At 43.1% G+C, this 21,107-nt stretch overlaps 1 protein-coding gene across 3 annotated transcripts in view; it reads right to left on the reverse strand.

Annotated features, from left to right (window-relative positions):
* Positions 1–1,073: 1,073 nt before the first annotated feature.
* LOC121272690 (protein Smaug homolog 1) overlaps positions 1,074–21,107 on the reverse strand; it is an 83,821-nt gene continuing 63,787 nt past the window's right edge. For all 3 annotated transcript variants that reach the window (XM_041179416.1, XM_041179417.1, XM_041179415.1), the window contains 5 exons: positions 19,680–19,878; positions 15,227–15,353; positions 13,968–14,051; positions 8,918–9,045; positions 1,074–2,584 (listed from right to left, as the gene is read on the reverse strand). In XM_041179416.1, coding sequence (XP_041035350.1) covers positions 9,017–9,045; positions 13,968–14,051; positions 15,227–15,353; positions 19,680–19,878 — 439 coding nt within the window. In that variant the 3' untranslated portion in view covers positions 1,074–2,584; positions 8,918–9,016. The remainder of the gene's footprint in view (positions 2,585–8,917; positions 9,046–13,967; positions 14,052–15,226; positions 15,354–19,679; positions 19,879–21,107) is intronic.

Here is a 21,107-nt window from a genome sequence, read left to right on the forward strand (position 1 = left end):
AATTAATCATTCTGATGTAGGACTACAGCAAAATAAGCCTAAAGATTCCTGAACAGCCCAGTGGGCTCATCATCCCTAATTGTGCAGGACACCTGATGCCTACGGAGCATATAAAAAGTCAAATTTTCCACAAAGCTTTTTCTAGCAATTCATTTTAAAGAGGGTTTTTCAGGTTTTGACTCTTCCCTGTAGCTGCTCAGCATCATGTTTTTTTTTTGCATTTTCAGTTTATCTTCCCATCCAATCATGGTCTTCCAGCTTGTCCTATTTTACTTGGGGGTCACCCCAATGCTGGTTGATCACCCTTCTCCATCTCCTGTCAGTCACCCATTCTTCCAGTACCACTGTGTCTCACTACTGCATCCTTCCATCTGGTCTTTAGGCCTTCATCTTCTTCTTCGCAGGGTCTCAGCTCCATCATTTGCCTCAACACATGTCCTCTGTCCCTCCACAACAGATGGCCATACCATTTCAATTTCTTCTCAGTTACTTTCTTTAATGCTTCCACAATTTTCACTGATTGCTGCTGCACCCCCAGCCATTGATGCAGTTTCCTGATCTTGTCCTTTGTCACTGCATACATTCATCTCAGCATTCACAACTCATTAGTATCCCTCCCATCCACTGTGTACCAGAACTTGGTACATATTTTCATCAATAACAGTTAAATATTTTTGCACGAATTACCTGTTGCAAATTTCAACCTACATTTATATAGCACTTTGAAATGTTTCCCTTGCAGTTTCATTTTTACGTAAAAACACATTATGCCCACCAAATCCCTTGATAGTGTTTGAATCCTCAGAGATGAAGCATGTATCTGCTGTCTTCCTTCCCTGTCCAGTGCACCAATATCAGCACCGCACGCTGTACTCAGTAGTGGCTTTAAGAGGAGAAGCAGTTGAAGTGCAGGAATGAGGGTGCATGAGAGAAATCAGAAATCATTTGAAATTCAGCTTAGGATCAAAACTGACCCACTCTCAGTACCATGCTCTCTGTTATAAGTAGCAACTTCTAAGAACATGAAATAATAGCACAATCCAGGGGAAAAAAAAAGAGTTCCAACTTTTAAGCACTTTTGGATATTTATTGTTTAGTAAGAAAATTATTTTCCTGGCGTCAGACAGAACACAAAGGGATGTCCTAACTTTACAGCGGAGCAGAGATTCCTGGTTTCTTCAGAAGCTTCACTGTGGGCTAGATTTCTTTAAATTAGTAAATAGATTTATGATTGGGTCAAATTCTGAAATCAAGATGGAGGAAGAAATTCTACCTTGTTATTGTGGGTTTTAATCACCAGAATTTTGTGTGCTTTAATGCGTGAACAGGTGTGAGGAACATAAACAAACCTCATTGCACAGAGGAGTTTTTGGAATCTAAATCGAGTTTCTCCCAGTGTAGCTGCATGAAAACTGTCCTTTTAGGATTCGTATCTCTACACCAGAACTGGTGCGGTGCTTCATTTTCTTGTTTCTCTCCCAGGGGAGCCAATTAAAGCAGCCTGACCACTCCATCGGAAAACCAAAGTGTTGACGTCGGTTGGGTGTGAAAGTTGGCATAGCCAGGTCCAATTCCATTCTCACCCAACATCCACACAATTCCAGGACTGGGGGAAATGGCTTGACGTCAAGGCTGGCAAATCTGTTGGGACATTTCCTCTCGAGGAACATTTACTGCCACCTCCTGGAGGTCGACATAAGGCCTGATATCAAACCTGGGACATTTCAGAATGTTCAGTACCACAATGGGGTGGGGTGCAGTTACCAACAGGTCTTTTTGATGTTTCCCAAATGAGACGACTACTCAACCTAAACAAATAACTTGAGTCAGGGCCCCATTACGCTGTGTCCAGATGGTGCCAGGACTACAGGTCTGTGAGGTACATTAATGGCTATACCAAAACTAAACAACCTTCAATCCATTAACCAGAACTTAAAAGGTGGCATGTGACAGAAATGAAGGGCCACACAGTTAGTTAATGTGCTCCCAGAGATGGATATATGCCAGCGTGTTTAATTGTCAAGGTGCTAAAAGAATGTGAAGTGAAACTTTAGAAACCAGGAATGAGTCTGTTCTGGCCTTGGAAAAGCAAAATATTTAAGGAACAGGCATATTCCAAAGTTTGGCTATTAAATCCCCCCTCCCCCAGCAGCACAAACCCAGCTGCTAGGGACTTGAAACATTTCAACGCCAGCTCCAACACTGCTTCAACAATCCTCTATTCTTTCATACTTCAAACCCTCCCCCCTCCCAAAGCCCTCTCTAATTCCGTCTCGAGAAGTACAACTTCCCTTTTACATGAGGAAGCAAACCTGCTGCAAAGGCTTTTAAAAATAATAATTGTATAATAGAAAAAGGGTAACTTAACTTGTGTTTTAAACATGTATCGTAGCTTGTAAAAAGGTGGGGAGTGAACCTTCAAACACAATGAACTTTAAATGACTTTGGTTTAGATCCCAATCCAGTTTGATCCATTCCAGACCTTAGCATGTTCCAAAAAACTGCTCGTGTGGGAGTTAACCAGCCATCCTGCATTACTTACGCCCTACTTCACTGAGACATGGTGCAACAGGGTTGTGAGGCTCTAAGAAAAAAAGAAACAGGGTTTTTGCCTTCATTTTTATTGAAAACTAGCTGGATACTTCTGTGCAGTTTTCCCTGAGGAAGAGTGTATCCTCCTCCTCATCTGCCCACCCAATCTCAGCCCACATTATTTTCAAGTAGAGCTCAGGATTTAGAATTAAACTCAGTCACTAAGTTATTCTATTTTAGGATCTTGCCCTTCTCCTAAGCTGTACAGATAACTAGCAGTAGATAACCTTCAAATTCAGCTCTAGACTTCAATGCCAATCTTGATGGGAGCTGATTTGAAAGCCTGAAACTTCAAAATGCTTAATCCCACTGACTGTCTCTAAACTAAGCTTTAAATTGTTTGAAGAATTATTTTTTTAAAAATTGGATTCTGTGGCATAAACCTTACATGCAGTGCAACTATCTAAACCAGACACAAAGTGATATTGAAATGAGGGGTGAAAAACAAACTGGATGAAAGGATTCAGGAAACCCTGAACTAAGTCGTAACACAATCTATGTAAACATGGGACAAGGCCCTGCAAAAGAAACTTTATTCCAGTTCCCAGATTTGAAAAAGTTATAAAAAGTTAAGAGACACTAAACTACTCATTAGGGCCCGTGGAAAAGCTTCACTTTAGTAGCTTAAGGTCTGCATGTTCCTGAATGAATGAATATTGCCTTTTATGGGTCAGTTAAATAGTCTAACTGCTGCCACAAATTATCCACTCAAGGTCTGGAATGGAAATAGAAATAGTTGTTCAGTTTTCGTCAATTTATCCAGAAATTTGTGCAACACATATCTCACAATAGCACTGTACACTAACTAGACACAAAGTACACAAGGCTGCATCATACACTGTACAGATGCCTGAATAGGAACAGGGTTGAGCCTTACGGGGGGCCTGCCCCTCTATACCCAGTTCAAGCCTCTAATTTCAAGTGTTATTCTGAAACAGGAAACTGTTGCTATGGTAATATCCTGGGCAGCTGTACAACTGTGGATACCAAAAAAGAAATCTCTAAAACAGACCAATACACCCAAGGGTGGTAAAGTGGGATATTTATAAAACCCAAATCTTATTTTACTTAGTCTGCAGGGAGGGAGAAGGGAAGATTCCTTAAATGGTTTAACACTAAATTACTGCTTGTTACATTGGCTGAATACGAAAGGATGAAGACAGCAAGTTGAAACTTCTGCAGAATTGCATTTTGTGATGCTCAGTGTGTGATTTAGCCTCAGACTGCCTTGAAAGCCATATTTATTAGCATAGTGACTAACTGCAGTTTAATTTAAACCAGTCCAGTAAAAATTGTAGTGTGCCTACATAAGACAGGTGATTCAAATTTACTAAAAACTAGGAATAGTTCTCAAGGAAAGCAACTCAGCTTTCATTAGGCCCCAACTTAAAGGTGCAATTAAAAACAAAATTAGCAGATCGGTGATGCAGAGTATTGACATTCTACATTTCCTCATATTAAGGAAAGGGGGAGTGGGCAGGAAAGGGTGAGTTATCTGCTAGCATGTACTCTGGCAATCCAACTACATGCAGTGCATACAAAGCCCCCTTCCCCTATTAGTTGACCCCTTGCAGGGAGGCGTTCTCTATAGGAAGAGGAAAAATATTTAAACATATTAAACTTATCTGGGTTTACAGTGACCTACAGCATTTACGACAATGCTATAGATCAACAAACTGACTTGCAGCAAAAAAAAAATTCCACCAAATCTAATTGACAAAATCTATATTTTAGGAAAAGATTGGAAAAAATTTAAACAATGACTTTTGGGGCAGCTGTTTTCATTTTTGTAGCATTTAAATTTGAACAAAAATGGTGGATCATACAGCTTACAACATTGCTCCCCAGTTAGTCACACATCAGCCTTTCACCAACACAGCACAGGCATCCTTTAGGGAGTGAACTTCGCAAGCTAACCATGCAGTAATGGCAGAACTCCAACTGGTTTCAGAGTTCAGTTGAGCAGGAAGAGGGACAGAACTGGGTTGGGGCTGAGAAAGTATGAAGAATATGGTGACTCAAAGGGCAAGTATTAGACTGTCTGACTGTACTGGCACAGGTACAATTGGGCTGTGCCAGGGGATGTGCATTCCAGCTAAGTGGGAAAGAAATAGCTTTAAGGCGGGGGGGGGGGGGGGGAGCAATAAAAAAAGAGCTGGCTGTACAGTGGTGCCTTCTATCTGGTGAATAACAGTTATCACCCTTTCATTCAGAATGGAACAGATAATTATATTTTTTGGGGATACAGACTGGACTTGCAACCCCACAAGAACCAGCTGCAATTCCAATTTCACTACATTTAACAGGAAAGTTGACGCCAAATGCGATCAGCTTTGTAAAGGATGGTGAAGCTTAACATCCAAGCCTAACTTAATAAATTTATCAGATGGTCTTTGTTTAAAAAAAATTGAAAATGTAGATGGCGACAGGCCATGGTTTTATATGGTTAATCTGGCATCCCTGGCACCAAGCAATGCAAAGGAAGCAACTTCAGTGTTCAACTGTAGCCATGAACTGTTTTTGGAGTTGGTATAGAAAAAAAAACTGTGGCCTCTAAAGAGGCCAGAGGAACATGGCAAAGCAAAAACAAAGCCAGTCGCCCAGCACCCTAGCAACAGAATTGATCTGTACATTGGACCAAGTGCAACATTGAGGCATACACTGTAACAGTGATGCAAAGTTCAGAGATAAGTGATGGAAAACATAAACTAGGGACCTAATTTTTGTGGAAATATAAAACTGTTTAAATAAGGGGTGGGTTGCTGTATAAAAAATATGAACAAAAATGTAAATGTAATGGGATTCCAGCATTCTGAGGGCAAGTTCAGAGCAGCAGGCTCTAATAGATTGTGCAAGAAAAGGAGACCCTCATCTTAACCTCCCTTCAGAGTCTGGATAAACCACACAGATTCAAATATAAGAAGCATCTATTCACTCCAAACAGATATGCCAATCAATCAGATTCTTTGGCAATCAAGGAACCATCCTATTTAATAATGTGCTTATCTTTTCTTGTATTTATTAATTTTTTTGAACAATGCCTTTTTCTTGCAGCTCTAAGGTCGGAGTTGTAAAAGTACATTTCATGCAGAAGTCGCAAAATCAAAGTCACAAAACTCAATGGGGGTTTTTAATGCTGTGCAAGGTGACCTATCATACAATTATATTTCCAGTTGGGTCTTGTGAAAATGTATTTCTCAAATACAAGCCTCCTTACCTTCTGTCACGTCACAACGTTGGGAAAACAAGGGTTTTGGTGTACATAAGGTAGGGAATTGGTGATATGGAAGGGTTCACATCCAACCTTTTCACAAACAGGATGATGAGGTATCCCTACTCCTGTAATAATTAGGACAGCCACTCAGCAATTGAAATATTTGCAAAGTGGACATAAAAAAAATTTGAGGCTTTGCAAATCTAGAATTTTTTTTTTAAAAAGAGTTTACACGAGCAGATGATTCCTTGCATGGGGCAGCCACATCTCAATATTTGCTCTTTTAGTCTGGTTTGGGAGCGGGAAACGATCATCCTACCCCTATACTCGCCTCTTCAAGACGACAGCTAGAACAGCATTGAGACAAGTTTAGAATAAGTCTGTTCACCAATGTGGCAGGACCATTAAAAAAAATCCAAAGTCATTTAAAGTCATGCCTGTGTTGTGCATGCCCCCCCTCCTAAAATGTAAACACATAAAACTTTTTTGCTGAAGCCACAAGACTCCAAAAACAAAAATGTGATTCATATAAACAGGCCCTTATATAACTGATACCCTTTTGAGAATTAATCTCACTTTTCCATACATACATTTACTATATACATGAAACCTTTCATCTTTGAACATACACATTTCCCCCCACCACCCCCCACCCCCCGCCCCCCCCCCCAAACCCCCAATTCTGTGCCTCATGCTAGAAAATTATGACCTATGAACTCTCATCAAATGCAACTGTAAGCGATCGGGGAGGGTTACGCAAATACACACCTCCCCGATTTCTTGCTTCCTCTGTTAAAGTTTTTCAAAAAAAAAAGGTTACCTTTCTGACATCATCACAAAGAAATATTGTGTTCTGAAAGCACCAACATTACAAAACTGCAGTGAACATTTTTTTTTGTTGTCAATGTTGCAATTGGAACTAATTAAGAAAAACACTGGGGCCTTTCCATTCCCCCACCCACCTCCCTCCAACTAGAAGGAGGCCAGTGGTTTTTGTTTTGGTGTAATCACATAGCTGCATGTTTAAGTTTAGACATTGCCTACTGTCAAATGAAGGTGGCATGAAAAGCAACAACGCTTGAAAAGTGTGAAACACCAATATCCCACCACTTGGCCACAAAAGACTTCTACATTTGGGCAGCAAACACAAAACAGACTTCTCAGTATGCAGTAACATCGTGAATGTCTGATCTCTGCCAGAGGCCTATTTATTTGGTGTTTAAATGAAGCAGACATGGGCCTTTCCTGCTGTGTTACTGTTCAATAATCAAACTGGCATGCCCCTGCAGCAAGCCAAGTTTCACAATTCTTGCCCCACTCCCCCAGTCTCCCAACCCACCCCAAAGCAAAACCCGGTCCAACAGACCTGAATTGGCAAAATTCATGACTTATGTAACCAGCATAAAGCATCAGGACAGATCTTCAATTCCATCCTAAGACACTGTAAAGCAAAGAATTTCCTGGGGTGGATGTGTCATAGGTTTAACCCCAGAATTTCTGCAGCAAATTCTTAGCTGATCTGGTACCAGACTAAAAGCTTGGACTGGGGAAAAGGTTGGGTGGTGGAGGAGAAATAAAAAAAAAGTATGTTCTACTCTGAGTTTACAGGTTACTGTGCAACTGCAAGCATTACACACTGAAGAAGATTGGACATGGCAGGGGAGGATTATGAGGGAGAGGATGATTTCTAGTTTATTCTTACAGGCAGCTAGAAAATCAGGGCCTAGTTTCTAATGGTCAGGATCCAATGTCAGAGCATTCCCTCAGTTAAAGTATGCTAAGCATTGGAAATCGCAGCTTCTAGAAGCCTATTTTTTTTTTTTTAGAGACACAGTCTGTTTATCACTGCTCACAGGTGCTGCTGCAACGGTGTCACCCAAGACTCTTTAAGGGCCTTTCATTTATTTCAACCTTCCCAAAATCTATGTGAGAGCAGTAGTCCCAGCGGAAGAGTCAAACACCGCTTCAAACTCCCACCACCCCAAGCTCTTACCCATGGCCAGTGTTACGAAAGTCAGTCAGCACACATTCCTCCAAAGTCCCCAAAGATCAAGTTGGTATCCATGAAATTCCAATGTAAAAGAGAAAAACAAAATCACACTGACCCACAGCCAAATGAACAAGAGGCATCGAGGCTCCTTCAAGGATCCAGTCATTGAGAAGTTAAAAAGACGTGGGGGTTGAGGGGCTTAATCGTGATAGATTTTTGGGTGGTGGTGGTGGGGGGGTGGAAAGAGTGGGGGTGAGGTGGGGAAAACATCCAGTTAGATGCCTCCTGCTAGGAATCCAGAGTTATGAAACAACCAAACAATATCAACCACAAAGCGAGAGAGAGAGGGAGGGGGGGAGGGAGAGGGGAGAGGAGGGAGAGTAGGCGGGGGGGGGGGGAGAGAAGAGAGAGAATTTAGTCTAAACTGTGCTATTATGGAGCCTGTTCACAGATGTATTTCTGCTGTTGATACAAGCACAAATATACAGATGAATATAAGTAACACAATAACACCAGATTAAAAAAAGTCAGTTGTTTCCCCAGTTTGCTTACTGCACTGATTAATTCTCTTTGCTCCTTAACTGGAGTTTACTGGAGCAAATTGGATAATGCCACAAGTTTTTTTTTAAACGTAATGTGGGCTTCAGAACAGAACACCTCTTTTATATATTTAAAACTTTCTTAATGGTTAACTTGTATGCATCACTTTGACAGTTGACCAGAGGTTTTAGGTTAAATTAGTGATAGACAGATGCAAAAGCCAGACCTGTATTACTGCCAAGTACTGCATGCACTGGGTACCAGACCTATATGACAGCACAGCATGTACAGGTTTCTGTTAAGACCATTGTAATATCAGCCAAGAGTTCCCGTCTCCTCTCTCTCTCTGTCATGAGCACTGCTCACCACCTTACACTGTCAATCACTAATTTCATGTTAGTTCCCAGTTTTCTTTAAATTAAGTTTTGAGCTATACGACTTATTTGTACCGGTTCAGAACCTTTTACCAGATGGGTGCTGAAAAAAAAGTTAAAACAAAAATATACTGGAAAACGGACCGGAAGTAGTTTGAGTACCGGTCTATTTCCCCCAAGGTTAAATAAAGATCAGCGAAGATATACATTGTAAGGTGTAGTGACCCTCAAACTTCAGTGGCATTTCCTGCAGCTGCTGTGTTATGTCAGTCTCTCAATAAGTGTTCACAAGCTAAGTACAGCATACTAAATAGTCGATGTCTTGTCCACTCCATCTGTTAAAATAAAAAGGAAATTATTTCAGTGAAGCACCAGTCAAAGGCGCTGCCATTACCATTAGTTCTCTTAAGTTCTTCTCTCTTCCTGTTACACGCCAGATACGCCATCCTACACATTTAATCTTTGTTGCATTCCGATTGTCTTGAAATAAAGGCTCATTCCACCATCTCCAACACAGGACTTCTCTAGAGCTGTGAAATTCTTTAACTCTCTCAGTCTGACCTCCTCACAACTCTCTACTCATTCAAATCCAAGCTATTGTACAACATCTTCTATCCCACTTTTTGCCATCTTGGTGTCTGGCACTTTACTTCTCAAAGTCTTAACTTGCAAGCTTTGCTTAACTTTGCAAGTACCCGAATTATGACTGAACAAAGCATCCAAGTATTGCATAATTCAACATTCATTACAAAATTTCTTACAAAAATTTCTTACACTTTTCAAGAGGCAAATGTTTAACTTGCTTAGTGTTTTATAACTCATTCTAGTTAGTTCTAAAAGGAACATTTAAGTAAAAATGTATACCTTTAACACCTTGGAGGTAAAGGGTGTCAAGAAGCTTAAAAATAATGATGATCGTTTATTGGGGAAGGGAGGGGGGGTGATGCTCATATCAGCTTTGGTTCTCAAGACTCACTCTACTTGCTACAATCACTTAACGTAGCAGGCTTAGTCTTGGCTGCAGCACATACCGCTGCGACTCAATATCATATCAATCTTTACAAAGGCATCTAATAAAGCTTTGCTCCTGATGGGTTGTGTGTCAATCCAATCTGAAACTTACTGATTAGGAAAGATAAAAGCAGAAAATGCTGGAAATACTCGGCAGGTCAGGCAGCATTTGCAGAGAAACAGAGTTAATGTTTCAGGTTAATGATCTTATCAGAACCGGGAAAAGTTAGAAACGCAATGGGTCTTAAAGCGAAAGGTGGGAGAGTTGGAAAAAGATAGCGTGGAAGACAGGAGAGATTAAATGAGAAAAGGGATAGTGGTGTGAGGCCAAAGGGAGCTGTAATGGGACCAATAAAGAAACAAAGTATGCGTCTAGAGGCTGCGTGAATGGCAGACTGATGGAAGAGCTGCCATCTGAGAGTACAAACAAGAGAAAAACAATTCAAGACCAAAAGCTGCAAAGAAACAAAAAAATGGGGGCAGAGGTCAGAGTCTGAAATTGCTCTAAAGTTTGTAAAGCTCCCAATTGAAAGATGAGGTGCTGATTCTTGAGCTTACAATGAGCTTCACTTGAACACTGCAAAAGGCTGAGGACAAAGCTCAGCGTGAGCACAAGGTTGAAAATTAAAATGTCAGGAGATCCGAAGTTGGGGTTCATGCTTGTTACAGAGCAGACTACATTGTGAGCGACGAATACAGTATAATAAAACTGAAAGGAATACACACAAATTGCTGTTTCACCTGGGAGGAGTGTTTGGGGTCTTTATTTTTAAAAAATCATTTATTAGATGGGGGCATCGCTGGCTAGGCCAGCATTCATTGCCCATCCCTAACTGCCCTTGTTCAGAGGGCACTTAAGAGTCAACCACATGGCTGGGGGTCTGGAGTCACATGTGGGCCAGACCTGGTAAGGACGGCAGATTTCCTTCCCTAAAGGACATTAGTGAACCAGATGAGTTTTTGCAACAATCGGCAATGGTCATCATTGGACTTCGAATTCCAGATTTTTTTTTTATTGAATTCAAATTCCACCATCTGTCGTGGTGGGATTTGAACCTGGATCCCCAGAGAATTACCCTGGGTCTCTGGATTACTAGTCCAGTGACAATATCACTATGCCATCGCCTCCCCAATCTTTGGAAAGAGGTTGTGAAGAGGACAGAAGGAGGCTACAAAGGGACATAGATTGGTTAGGTGAGTGGGCAAAGATCTGGCAAGTGGAGTATAATGTGGGCAAATGTGAAATTGTCCATTTTGGCAGGAAGAGTGAAAAAAGAATATCTAAAATGGTGAGAGATTGCAGAGCTCTGAGATTCAGAGGGATCTGGGTGCTCTAGTGCATGAATCACAAAAGTCTTGTCAGCAGGTACAGCAAGTAATTAGGAAAGCTAGTCATCATTTATTGCAAAGGGAATTGAATACAAAAGCAGGGAGGTTATGCTTCAGCTGTACAGGACACTGGTGACACCACAAATGAAATACTGTGTACAGTTTTGGTCTCCTTATTTAAGGAAGAATGTAAATGCATTAGAAGCAGCTCAGAGACAGTTTACTAAACTCATGCCAGGAATGGGCAGGCTGTCTTATGAGGAAAGGCTGGACAGGCTGGGCTTCTATCTGCTGGAGTTCAGAAGAGTAAGAGGTGACTTGATTGAAACATTTAAGATCCTGAGGGGTCTTGACAGGGTGGATGTGGAGCGGATGCTGTCTCTCGTGGGAGAATCTAGAACTATGGGTCACTGTTTAAAAATAAGGGGCTGCCCATTTAAGACAGAGATGAGAAGACATTTTTTCACTTGAGTCTTTGGAACTCCCTTTCTCAAAAGGCAGTGGAAGCAGAGTCTTTGGATGTTTTCAAGGTAGAGGTAGATAGATTCTTGATAAGGGGTGAAGGGTTACTGGGGGTAGGCAGGAGGTTATAGTCAGATCAGCCATGATCTTACTGTATGGCAGAACAGGCTCAAAGGGCCAAGTGGCCTGTCCCTGCTCCTAGTTCATCTGTTCATAGGTGAAATGGCACTTGCATGTAAAGGTGATATGGGAAGGGGAGGCGGTACTGGGGGTGATTTGAGGTGTGCACCAGGATGTTGGGGAGGAAATGGTTCTTTTGGAATACTGAAGGGGGGGGGGGGGGGGGGAGGAAGGAAGGAAAGGGAGGTGTTTGGTGGGGTCATCATGCTGGAGGTGGTGTAAATGGCAGAGGATGATTGGGTGGAAGGTGATGACAACAGGGACCCTACTGTGATTCTGGGAGGGAATTGAAGAGATGAGAGCAGAAGTTGGAAAATGGAATTGGCCCAGTAGAGTGCCCTGTCAACTAGAGTATGGGGCTGGGGGGGGGAGGGCCAGCGTCCTCCGTTCAAGGAAAAGGAAGACATACTGGAAGCACTGGTATGAAATGCTGTTTCATCAGAACAGATGCAATGGAGACTGAGAAACTAGAAGAGTCCTGGGGGGAAACTGAGTGTGAGGAAGTGTACTCAAGGTAGCTGTGGGAATCAGTGGACTTTAGAGTGTATCCATTAATAACCAATTCCCAGAAATTGAGATGGATAGATCAAGGAAAGGAAGGGAAGAGTTGGAGATGGGCCATGTGAGAGAAGGGTGGAGATTGGAAGCAAAATTGATAAAAATTTTCCATTTCAGGGCAAGAGCAGGAAATTACACTGATATCATTATTAATGTACGGTAAAAAGTAGTAAGGGGTTGGGGGCCCTGAGTAGGACTGAGACATGGAGTATTCCATATATCCCACAACCAGGCAGGCATAGTTAGGACTCTCAGAAGCTCCAATAGCAATACCCTTTCTTTGGAAAAAGTGAGCAGAAACAAAAGAGAATTTGTTCAATGTGAGAACAAGTTCAGCCAGCTAGAGGGAGTTGGTCGTGGACGGAGAACGGTTAGGTCTCCATTCAAGGAAGATGTGGAGAGCCCTCAGACATTCCTGGTGGGGAGATGGAAATGCAGAGGGATTGGAAGTCCATGGTGAAGAGGAGACTGTTCGGGCCAAGAAATTGGAAATTTTAAAAGTGATGGAAAGTATTGGAAAAGTCACAAGTGTAGGCATGAAGTTATTAGACAAGGGGGGAAAATATTGATAGGAAGAGATCAATGCAATGGGGCAAAACAGGCTGAAACGATAGGCCTACCAGCAAAGTTCTGTTTGTGGATCTCGGGAAGCAAGCTGTTCGGGGTTGGCCATTTGAGGTCAGAGGCTGTGGAGGAAAGGTCTCCAGAGGAGATGAGATCAGTAACAGTGCTGGAGATGATGGCTCGATGTTCACTGGTGGGGTCATGGTCCAGGAGGAGGAAGTGTTGGAGAGTTAGAGTTCGGCCTCTGCAAAGTGGAGGTCAGTTTGCCAAACAGCAATGACACCACCCCTTGTCGGAGGAATGGCGACAATGCTGGGGATTGACCCAACCATACAGTGCAGCAAGTTCAGATGAAGATAAGCTGGAGTGGGTGGGGGAGCAGAGAAATTCAGACTGTTGAAGTCACACCAGCAATTCTCAATAAAAAGATCTAGAGAAGGTAAGAGGCCAGAGGGAGGGGTTGAGTTGATGGGAGAATATTGGAGGTGGGTAAAAGGGTTCAGTGTGTGTGGAAGACTTCTGGCCAAAGAAGTGGGTAAGTGGGTACAAAGGCAATGGAAGGAAAGCGGAGCATCACGCCAAGCTCAAAATTCATTGAGGTGGGGGCATAAGGGGTCCTTTGCTAAGGGATCAGGAGAGGCTCATGGTCTGCACTGACTTAAGGAAGGGGTAGAAATGGAGGGACTATTCTATTGCCCAACAGCATGTGTGTCTCGAGGCAGGAATAAGAAAGTTATCCAGTAATATTTCTGTTGATCATCAAATGATCCCAGGTTGAGCATGAGTGGCATGGGAGGACTGATGAGGCTCAGAGGTGACCCTCCTCATCCCACCAAGGTGAAGAATGTTCTCAAGAGAGGTACAGAGACATGGTCTTACCCAAACAAGGTAATGGATAAAATACATTCGCCAGATGTTTTGTAGAAGTTTCTCACAGAATGATCAACAAACAGAGGGGATTCCCATTTTGGTGGAACTTATACCAAAGAAAGGTGAATCAACATTAGTCCACTGCAGGAACCTGCCTTCCTCTCCTGCATATTTTCCACTTCTTATACTGAATTTTCTTACTCTGAATTGGAGAGAAACTTCGCTTCATAAATATTCTAGTCACTAAAACTCAACGGTGTAATCCATGAGTGTATTTGCTTACCTCCTAAGGCGTGCTCGGTCATACTGAGACACAGAGATTCCAGTCTGGTATTAATCTCCGGTTCTGTCACTGGCACTTGACATTCTGTTAAAACAGCACAAAGCTTCAGTAAACTCTCTGTTTGGGATACATGGCAGAATGCAAAGCCCTTCTGTCCCTGAGTAGCTTCTTCCGCTCTCCTCAAAAGGTGCTTACTGCTGCTAACATTTGCTTCCACTGGTATTAGGAGCTCTTCAGTATCCTTTCTCCAGGCTGAACGTAGTGGCCATGGTGATGGCCCCATTCAATGGCAGGAAAGCTGGGTCAGCTCTGTCACAGCCATTTCAGAAATCTGGTTAGAACTCAATGTCAATCAGCCACCTCCCAGTGCCGAGAATCTGCCAATTTTTACTGGGCCCCACATGACATACAACCCCTCAACAGACAATTAATGGGCATTCTCCTGACAATCAGGGTTTGTTTGGGGGGGGGGGGGGGGAGAGGGGGAGAAGAGAGGGAAAGGGCACCCACCTGCCACATTGCCTCTCGATTCTACTGTCCCTTCATGTATGAGCATGGTGAGCAGCCAGCTAATGCTATCTAATAAGGACATAAGAGCTGTCCGATCACGTTCACGCTCATCTTCTGCAGGTGAGTGCTTTCTAGCAGGAATCATTGGATAGTGATTACGAGCAGGGACCCTCATTAATTTCTCTCCTCTCACCGACCTTTCCACACATTCAAATTTAAAGGTTCGAGATCAATCCTAATACTCAACTTAAATCAGAGCGAGCATAGGGGGCCATTTGGCCGATTGCACCTGTACCCAGTCTTTTAAAGAGCTATTCAATGAGCCCATTGCCTTAGCTCAGCAAATTCTCCCCCTTCGAGGTGAGCTTTTTCAGCACAGATTAGGAACCTTACGTGTCTGTGTCACAACATACAGAACATTTATTCACTTCTCCAAGTAACGCTGGAGGGCTAAAAGGAAAATGAAAGCTTTCAGCGCAACTTAAACTCAGAGGATTGCCAAGTGGTCGGGATTAAAATATTTCCAGCATCCCTCAGTTTCTTCCATACTGTCAGTAAAAATAGCAAGGATTATTTTCAGGCACTTCAAATGGTTAAGTCCGTAATAAGCAAGGGGAAAACACTGAAAACTTGTAATTTGCTTGCAAGACATCTCATTACTATCATAGCAAGCCTTCCCATTCTGAAGAGGAAAAGTGAACCATTTCGGGTTGATGGAGGAAATTATGTGGAGCCAAAACAGGACAAACCTGGCTGCTGGAACATCAGGATGGCTTGTGGGGAGGTGTGCACAGGTAGTGAGTATGTCCGCTGCACTGAGCTGCGACTTTGACTTGGCATGCTATTACTGCCACCTGGGTTCGCAAACCATAGGTTCTGCAGGAAGGAAAGGAAAACATATCAATCTTACAGGCGGTGTGCTTTAGTTTGATTTATTTTCCTCTTTTTAATACTAGGAATATTAAGAATTGTTAGATGAAAAGTGGCCAAGGTCCATTCTCCCTTCTACCATCCTCAGTTAGATAATACAATAATGAAGTTGTTAATGAGAGTTTGGTTGGTGTTGTTTCTTCCTCCCTCTTTGCTGAAGGTGTTGACACATGGACTATTATCTCATTGGCAGTGCCAGCTCTTTGGTACTTCATTCAAGTACCAATTCTCCAGTGCAAGAGACGACAGCTGGTGCTGGCAGACAAGCACATTTTGAAGGGCAACACGACTAACCTTGATCCTTGGAAAACCTCAGCAGGTCTGACAGCATCTGCGGATAAGAACACAGTTAACATTTCCAGTCCGTATGACTCTTCAACAGAACTAAGGGAAAATAGAAGAGGTGAAATATAAGCTGGTTTAAGGTGGGAGGGGGGTGGGGACAGGTAGAGCTGGATAGAGGGCCAGTGATAGGTGGAGATAACCAAAAGATGTCATAGACAAAAGGACAAAGAGGTGTTGAAGCTGGTGATATTATCTAAGGAATGTGATAATAAAGGTACAGATAACCCTAGTGGGGGTGGGGTGGGGGGGTGCGGGGAAGGGATCAAAATAGGCTAAAAGGCAGAGATAAAACAATGGATGGAAATACATTTAAAAATAATGGAAATAGGTGTGAAAAGAAAAACCCAAATAAATTATTGGAAAAAAGGGGGATCGGAAAGGGGGTGGGGATGGAGGAGAGAGTTCATGATCTAAAATTGTTGAACTCAATATTCAGTCCGGAAGGCTGTAAGGTGCCTAGTCGGAAGATGAGGTGTTGTTCCTCCAGTTTGCGTTGAGCTTCATTGGAACAATGCAGCAAGCCAAGGACGAATATGTGGGCAAGAGAGCAGGGTGGAGTGTTGAAATGGCAAGCAACAGGGAGGTCTGGGTCATGCTTGCGGACTGACCGAAGGTGTTCTGCAAAGCGGTCACCCAGTCTGCGTTTGGTCTCTCCAATGTAGAGGTAACTGCATTGGGAGCAGCGAATGCAGTAGACTAAATTGAGGGAAGTGCAAGTGATATGCTGCTTCATTTGAAAGGAGTGTTTGGGCCCTTGGATGGTGAGAAGAGGGGAAGTAAAGGGGCAGGTGTTGCATCTTCTGCGGTTGCATGGGAAGGTGCTGTGGGAGGGGGTTGAGGTGCAGAGGGTGATGGAGGAGTGGACCAGGCTGTCCCGGAGGGAACAATCCCTGCAGAATGCTGCCCGGGGTTTGGGGGGGGGGGGGGGGGGGGGGGGGGGGGCGGTGAAGGGTGAAGGGAAGATATGTTTCGTGGTGGCATCATGCTGGAGTTGGCGGAAATGGCGGAGGATGATCCTTTGAATGCGGAGGCTGGTGGGGTGATAAGTGAGGACAAGGGGGACCCTATCATGGTCCTGGGAGGGAGAGGAAGGAGTGAGGGGAGATGCGCGGGAGATGGGCCAGACACGTCAACCACCATGGGTGGAAAACCTGCCCCTTTACTTCCCCTCTCCTCACCGTCCAAGGGCCTAAACACTCCTTTCAAGTGAAGCAGCATTTCACTTGCACTTCCCTCAATTTAGTCTACTGCATTCACTGCTCCCAATGCGGTTTCCTCTACATTGGAGAGACCAAACGCAGACTGGGTGACCGCTTTGCAGAACATCTTCGATCTGTCCGCAAGCATGACCCAGACCTCCCTGTCGCTTGCCATTTCAACACTCCACCCTGCTCTCATGCCCACATGTCCGTCCTTGGCCTACTGCATTGTTCCAGTGAAGCTCAACGCAAACTGGAGGAACAGCATCTCATCTTCCGACTAGGCACTTTACAGCCTTCCGGACTGAAGATTGAGTTCAACAATTTCAAATCATGAACTCTCTCCTCCATCCCCACCCCCTTTCCGATCCCCCATTTTCCCAATAAATTAAATAGGTGGGAAAAGAAACATCTATTTCCATTATTTTTAAAAGTATTTCCATCTCGTTTTATTTTTGCCTTTTAGCCTATTTCAACCCCTTCGCTCCACCCCACCCCAACTAGGGCTATCTGTACCTTGCTTGTCCTGCTTTCTACCCTTAATGTCACCTATTAGCACATTCCTTAGATAATATCACCACCGCCAACACCTCTTTGTCCTTTTGTCTATGACATCTCTTGGTTATCTCCACCTATCACTGGCCCTCTATCCAGCTCTACCTGTTCCACACCCTCTTAAATCAGCTTATATTTCACTTCTTTTCTATTTTTACTTAGTTCTGTTGATGAGTCATAAGGACTTGAAACGTGTTCCTCTCGGCAGATGCTGTCAGACCTGAGTTTTTCCAGGTATTTTTGTTTTGGATTTCCAGCATCTGTAGTTTTTTGCTTTTAACCTTGATCCTTCCTTGCCCAATGTCCACACTTTCCACCAGAGATTGCTGAATAGCGGTCAGGGCAGGAAAACTGGCTGCTTTTCTCTTTCCTAACCAGTGGGCACAGAGACCTACTGCAGCACCCCATATGGTGGTACGGTGTGGTTTTATCACTGGACTGACGTTGTGGAGGCACGTTCAAATCCAAACATACAGCTCGGGAATTTCAATGTGGCTAATTAAACAAGCCGCACACCATCCTGATTTGGAAATATATCGCCATTCCTTCACTGTCTGAGTCAAAAACCTGGAACTCTCTCCCTAACAGCACTGTGGGTTTATCTACACCACATGGACTGCAGCAGTTCAAGAAAGCAGCTCACCACCACCTTCAAGAGTAATTAGGGATGGGCAATAAATGCTGGCCCAGCCAGCAACAGCCACATCCCATGGATGAATAAAAATGAAATCCGGAATGGGGTCAGTGAAAGCACTGGATTGTTGTACACCCACCCCACCCCAACTAAATTCACTAATGTTTTTTCCAGAAGGAAACCCATTTCCCATACTGGCCTATTTGTGACTACAGATCTACAGCAATATGGGTGACTCTTAATTGCCCTCTGAATTGGCTTAGCAAGTCACTCAGCTGCATAGTTACGGGGAATAAATGCTGGCTTTGTTAGTGATGCCCACATACCCTGAACGAATAAAAATAGCTACACTAGACCATACTGGATGCAATTTTCACTCAAGGTTCATATCCACTTTCTAAAGAGAGGCACCTGCTGCACGTCTTGGGATTTTTTGATTTTTATTTTAAATTTCCTGCAAATTGAGTGCCAAGAAGGGAGATTGGAAGATAACACCCTATCCATAGTAATAAATGACAGGTTCACTCACCACCCCCCCCACCCCCCCATCTTCCATTGGTCACCATAAAACACAGCTGAAACCAAGAAAAGCCAGAGTAACAAATACCCCCTTTTGATGGCCCACTTGCATTAGGAGGATAAAACTGTGACACTGAGCAACTGGGAAATGCAAGGCGCCAGAGAAGGGCGGATGAGGCTGGGCAGGTGTAAAGTGGCTGAACAATGAAGAGAAGGGCAAGGTTGAACATAGCACACTCAACCGTTAAAAATAGAACCTAAATTCACATTCCGCCCCACACATCAGCAATACAGCACTTTCAAAGTTTAGTTTAAAAAGGAACAGCAGTTTTTTCTAAGTTCTTGCTTTTTCTTCCAGAATACTGAACACTGAAAAAAGGGTATGAAGGTCATAATTCCCTCAATTCATTGATATAACAAAATGTAAAATTTTATTGCATTCTGCCCATCGCTTGGTTTATGCCAAAGCTGGCAAATGGAGGTACACTGAATACACGAATGTGGGCCGGTACAGGAACAGCAGTTTGGAAACAATATGAACACCAGCACTGCCAACAGCCTGCCACTTTTGTCATTTTACATGAGAGAGGCAGCAGACCACAAAATTCCAAATTTCAATTTATATTTAATTTGAAAAAAAAGTTTTGCGGTGAAGGATGTCAGTGCTGGAGAGCAGGGCATCAACATTTCAGACTCCCTGCCAAACAGTGTGATATTGCAATGGCGCATTTCTCGTAACAACATTCTGCCAACTCTGTCCAACGCTGCCATTTCATGCCCCAAACCCACTAGAGCTGCACAGAAATTGCCCAATCTCATTTCAGGGATGCAGCCAAGAAAGAGATGAGGTTTATCCTATATCAGTCCAGGTTGGAGTTGAAGTCAGGATACAAGAACCAACGCTGCATCCTCCATTCTCCAGTTATCCGCTTCTGAAGGTGCTTTCATTAAAATGCTGAATAAAACATCTTCCAAACTTTCTCTTCTCTTGCACTTGCACCACAGGCCACATGTACTAACCTGCCTGCCTTGGCTTGTCAATGGATTAAGCGTATGCCTTGGAGAAACACCACCCAGATTAGCAGAAGTGCCAATCAGACCCATGCGGTTTGCAGACAGACCCCGCGGAGGAACCTGGAATGGCCGCTGGCCTCGTCTGCCTAGCCCTCCAACCACAGAACCGGCTGTGGGAAGCGAACTGGACTGACTGAAACCCCAGCTGGAAAGAAAAATAGATTTTATGAATTCCAGTATAAACCAGAGGACAGGAAACATCAATACTTTATTAATCATTTCTCTTCTCCTGAAGCTGTTGATTCCTGCTGGGCCAACATGTGTCCATCTCTATTTTACTTCTGCCCACGGATGAGACCCAGCCCATTCCCTTCGCTGGATATAAAAGATCCCATGCCACTATTCAAATGAAGAGGTGAGCTCACACGGGTGCCCTGTCAAATATTTATCCCTTGACCAATATTACTAACTAGCACATTATTTAGTCACTTTCACATTATTCTGGGTCCTTAGCCGTGCGCAAATCTGTCATCACGTTTCCTATGTCACGACAGTGACTACACTTTGACTGTGAAGCACTTTGTGTACTTCTGAGGTTATAAAAGGCGCTACATTAATGCAAATCTATTTTCTTTCTTACACAGTACGCTCTAATTATCGTAGGGATGATATTTATGGACATTCGAATAATTAGGACAAATGGAGCCCACCTGAACCAAATCAATTAAAAATAGTGTGCACATTATTGGTTGGTTCTGACACACGAATATTACCTGCTTAGTCTCAGAGTTAGAAAGGCATTTTCCAGCATTGGTTTGCTTTAAACAAAAAGCAACCCATATATGTAGAGACTGTGAAATCCCATATTTCATAGGAGAGTTTCCCCACTGCATGCTGTGCACTCCTGATTGCCAATCACTGTACAATACTGAAATCGAAAAGACAGGGCACACTGCTGGTTTTCTATTTCCACATACCATGAACTGATTTATTTTGGTTAGGAGACACTCTAGATAAATCAAGTTGGCACAGATAAATCAGCTACAAGTGGCTTACACTGTACATTTTATTGATAATAAATAGGATGACAGGGAGTTTAATGCAGTAATTAAAACTCAGGAGTTCTGCTGATGCTGATAAAAATCACTACTGAATACATCCTTTGTTACTCGTTGCCAACAATCTATATATATAGTAACTGAAACTCTAGTATTCATCTTCCTTGATAACGATCAGATAATGAATGGCATAGGTGTGACTGGGATGCACAGGTTTAAAGCCTGACAGTTGGCACATATCCACCTGTGCTTCTGCAGTGCTACAAATTCAGCTTGCTGCAATGAAGTGTTTGATTACTAATACGTTCGGTGTTCAAAAACCAACATTCTGCAGTGTCCAGTACACGACAAATCCTACAGGTGAATGACTAAATAC

Source organism: Carcharodon carcharias, chromosome 34 (assembly GCF_017639515.1).
Source record: "Carcharodon carcharias isolate sCarCar2 chromosome 34, sCarCar2.pri, whole genome shotgun sequence".
Lineage (NCBI taxonomy): Eukaryota > Metazoa > Chordata > Chondrichthyes > Lamniformes > Lamnidae > Carcharodon > Carcharodon carcharias.